This window comes from Helianthus annuus, chromosome 12 (genome assembly GCF_002127325.2).
Source record: "Helianthus annuus cultivar XRQ/B chromosome 12, HanXRQr2.0-SUNRISE, whole genome shotgun sequence".
NCBI lineage: Eukaryota > Viridiplantae > Streptophyta > Magnoliopsida > Asterales > Asteraceae > Helianthus > Helianthus annuus.
Genome location: NC_035444.2, coordinates 16,506,120 through 16,510,528, shown reverse-complemented (window position 1 = coordinate 16,510,528; position 4,409 = coordinate 16,506,120). Strand labels below are relative to the sequence as shown.

The 4,409-nt window shown below is 35.3% G+C and overlaps 1 protein-coding gene across 1 annotated transcript; it reads left to right on the top strand.

Moving 5' to 3' along the window:
- Window positions 1-517: 517 nt before the first annotated feature.
- On the top strand, window positions 518-1,926 carry LOC110894279 (metallothiol transferase FosB). The gene is made up of 3 exons (XM_022141483.1): window positions 518-795; window positions 915-1,020; window positions 1,555-1,926. The coding sequence occupies exons 1-3, from the start codon at window positions 641-643 to the stop codon at window positions 1,813-1,815; spliced, it is 522 nt and encodes a 173-aa protein (XP_021997175.1). The 5' UTR covers window positions 518-640; the 3' UTR covers window positions 1,816-1,926.
- Window positions 1,927-4,409: the final 2,483 nt, after the last annotated feature.

Here is a 4,409-nt window from a genome sequence, read left to right as displayed (position 1 = left end):
AATGTGTGCACTTAGGTTTTCAGATTTAAATAAGAACTACTAGAAAATTAGAAACCAAATGAATAGTGATTTGGATGACCAAAACCTTTTATACAACTTTTTATATTAAGATTTTCATCATTTTCTCATCCGCTATACCAATCAAACAAATTAAATGATTCATTTGATGAAGTAGTTAAGAATTGTATACCCCATTTTTATAATATTAACTTGAATATTAGTTTGCTTAACACCTAGACTAATATCACATGATTAATATCATCAAAATACTATATATCTTATGATATCTTATAGAACCAAATTTTGGCTATCTAAATGAAAAAAAAAAAAAAAACATTCAAAACGTGTTATTGTTTCTAATTTTCCACTTAAGTTTAGATTAAAAAAATCAAGATGTGGTGTCCGGATCCTTCTTAGTTGTCATTAATGTGGACAAAATCACAGTTACAATTTTTTTATATTTTTTTTTGCCTTTATAATCCAACCCCTGGCCCTGCTCATATAAACCCAATTAGCACCCACTCATCTTAAGCTGTTTCATTTTGGGTCACCTCAAACATTCTATTTCATCAAAACCCAAAAAAAAAAAATAATAATAAGAATAATAAGAAACTTTTGTTATTTAATTTTCTTGATCAAAATGAAGGAAATTGTTGCAAATCCTTTGCATCTCAAGTCTCTGAACCACATCTCCCTCCAGTGCCGTTCGGTCGAAGAATCGGTTAAATTCTACACCAAAATCCTTGGTTTTGTTCAAGTTAAGAGACCTGGAAATCTTGATTTTGAGGGTGCTTGGTAATGCAATTATTTTAATACAATAAATTGTGTTTTTTTTTTTTTTTTTAATTTGAAAGCAAGATACTATGTTTTTGTTGTTCAAATGTAATGTAGTGTTTTTTACTTGATGATTTCAGGCTTTTTAGCTATGGAATTGGGATACATTTGATTCAGTATGAAGACTCACACAATGTTCCAAAGAAAAATGAAATCAATACTAAAGATAACCATATTTCTTTCCAGGTAATCATATATTTATCAGACATAATATATTAGTTAAGGTTTATTGTTATATTTATTGATCAACGATTTATACAACTACAAAAAGATAATTATATAAAAAACTATTCATATCGTTAGTGGCGGACCTTGAATAAAAATTCAGGATATCCCAAAAAAAAATTCCATACATTCATAACACAGAGATTTTTTTTTACCGTACATTCAAGATTCAAGGGTAATTTGCACTTCTCCAAGAAAGTTGAGGGGTAACCCGTACAGTGTACACCCCATGAGATACAGATAGATCCGCCCCTTCATATCAGTTCTTCTGGCTATGTTAGTAATATATCAGTAAATTATTCGAACTAATATATTCTCTCTAATAATGTTACCGTAGTTTTCTTTAATTCAACATTAAATAAAAACAACCATGAAGCTGAGCATACAACTTGTGTAATTATGGACTTTTGCGCGTTAAAATGTCAATTTTGAAGCTACATTTTGATGATTTTACTTGAGTGAATAACAAATGATGTGTGAAAAATGTGTGCACAGTGCGAGAGCATCGGATTTGTGGAGAAGAAGCTGAAAGAAATGATGATAAAATACACGAGACAGCGGGTGGAGGAAGGTGGAATCTACGTTGATCAGTTATTTTTCCATGATCCAGACGGGTTCATGATCGAAATCTGTAACTGCGACATTCTTCCAGTGATACCTATTGCCGGAGATATGGTTCGATCATGCTCGCGGGTTGTTCCGGCAGTAGAAGCAGCAGTAACAAGTACAAAACTTTGTTCAGCTATGAAGAAATAATAGAATTATAACGTTTGATATTTGTGTGTTTGAAGTGGAAATAACTGATAAGAACAGTGTTATTATATCTTTATTATTTATTTTATATTTTATATGTTACTTTAATAGTTATAGTCATTGTATATTAAAGTAAGTTACATTATCATTATTATGTATCCATTAGTTATTGTTTATAAGAAATCAATATTTGTGGTATGAACAAGAATGTCATGCATTATCCAATTTGAAGGTTAGGTGGATCATATTAAACAGCATGTAAAATACCAAATGTTATGTAGAATCCTTGGTTGGTGTTTGTTTGTGTCAACCTTTATATATGTGCACTCGGTGTGAAAAAAAATTACATGTATTTACATTGTTTACAAATTACAATTGATGGCCTCAAAATATTAGGCCCTATTGATGCCCAAAATAGTTTCCACGCCATCTAGAGTAAGACTGGACCTTGTAAGTTATAAGGCAACGCCTGTAGCCACCTTATTTACTTGGGTTGCATCCCCTACATCCAAAACCGTATTCGAAAATCACAAAAAAAAAAAAAAAAAAATTGGCCTTGTTCGAGATAAAAAATTTGGGTCATATTCGCAAATCTTTATATAATATAAACTCATTAATCATTCAATCAAACACATAAATACTAAAAACCCTTAATACTATGATAACTGTTATGAAATATATAAAACAAATTAACAAAAATAGTGTGGCAAAAATGATCAAATTATCGGATCGACTTGCTAAGCGAACAGTGTGGTTCTTCTAGCGTTTTTTTGAAGCAAAGCTCTCGATCAACTCCTGTAATCCATAATATCTAATATTTCACTTTCAATAGAAATTGTCGCCAACCCGTTTAGCCTTTCTTGTGACATTGTAGAACCTAAATAGGTCTTCAACAACTTCAACTTTGAGAAACTTCTTTCTGCCGATGCCATGGTTACCGGCATTGTCAACAACACTTTATATGCATTTATAGCATTAGGATAAGTAGTACTGCGTTGGAAGATATAGTCTAAAACATCAAAAGGGTTGTCAATGTGTCTTGGTAATCAACTTCAACTCCGTATACAATTCTTTAGCATCGATATCGGACTCTCCTTCATACTTCAATGCATCTTGAAAGCGATAACAACACTCCTTAAGGCCGTGGGGTATGGTGGGGCGGGGGTTGGGACTTGGGTTGGGCATTGGTTGACATGTGGAACCGGGTGGCAGAGATGGAAAACCCACTACAACACACGGTATGGTGGGGCGGGAGTTTGGGGGCGTGGGTTTGGTGGGCTTGTGGGCTGACCGGCTGGGCTGACCCGCTGGGCAACCCAATAACACAAATTTATTTTTTTTAATAATTTTAAATAAAGAAAATTACAAAAAAAGAAGATTACAAAAAAAAAATTCCTAACTTTTATATTTGTTTTTTATCTCTTCTCTCAACGCCAAGACTATTTCTAACTCGTCACCCTGTAGGTGATCAATCGGCTGGGATAGAATTTTCAAATCATCCCGTCTTTGTTTCAGGGCATCTCTAGCGGCATCTCTAGCTTCTTTGCTCCTACGTACTTCGGCCCTTTGTTGTTGGAATCGTTGAATGTATCCAACTTGCATGAAATGTCATCCAACTGGTCGCTGTATATTCCCCTACGCGAGCCAGAACTCCCAGTTGAAGGCGACGCCGTTTGTTTTTGGGCACGCCTTCTTGATGCATTTCTTCCATGCTCAGGCCGGTTTGGGCTTAGCGAATCATCCAAAAGGTCCTCAAACTCTTGATCTCGTGCATCGGATTGAGCTTGGGATGAGGCCCTTGACCTTTTGGAAGACGAGTTAGTTTCGCTACCAATGGGAACAGTGGACCACTTTGGATGGAATTTACAAATCTCCCAACAATGCATGAAACGGAAGTCGGCCTTCATATTTGACTTGTATCCGACCAGTGCATTTGTCAAAATGTCGGCTTCGGTTTCACCACTTTTAGGGTTTTGCTTTGCTTTATTTAAACACCCACTAAATTTTGTAAGTTGGGTGCTTATTTCGGTCCACTTTGAGGATAAGCTATCGTTTTCACGATAAGTCCCCCTACCCATTTCTTCATGGAATTTCCTACTAACGCATTCCCACAAGGCGGTTCGATGTTGCGAATTTCCTATTTTAATAAAAAAATATTAATATATTACAAACTCATATAAAAAATAATCATTCCATTAATATAAACTAAGGTTAAGAATACCTAAAGTTGAATGTTGAGATTGTTCACACCAAGCCCTCGCCAATGCAACTTCTTCAGCATAGACCCATTTTTGTTGTTTTCGTTTGGCGGTTTCAACTAGTTTATCCTCCTCGGTTTTTTTTCTTATGACTTCTTTTCTTGATGGGTTTCGATGCGGAAGGACCCTCTTTGGGTGGTTGAGTTTCGGGAACGGACTCGTTTAGTGAAAGGTCGATGGAGGTTGGTGAAAGGTCGATGGGCGATTGTGAAAACGGGGTAGGTATTGAATCTTCGGTTTGTGGGAAGTTAGTATATATACGATTCCCGATATACGATGCATAACCTGCTAAATCGGGCGTAGGAGAGTGTATGAAAAACGGACGAGCTATTGGACGAG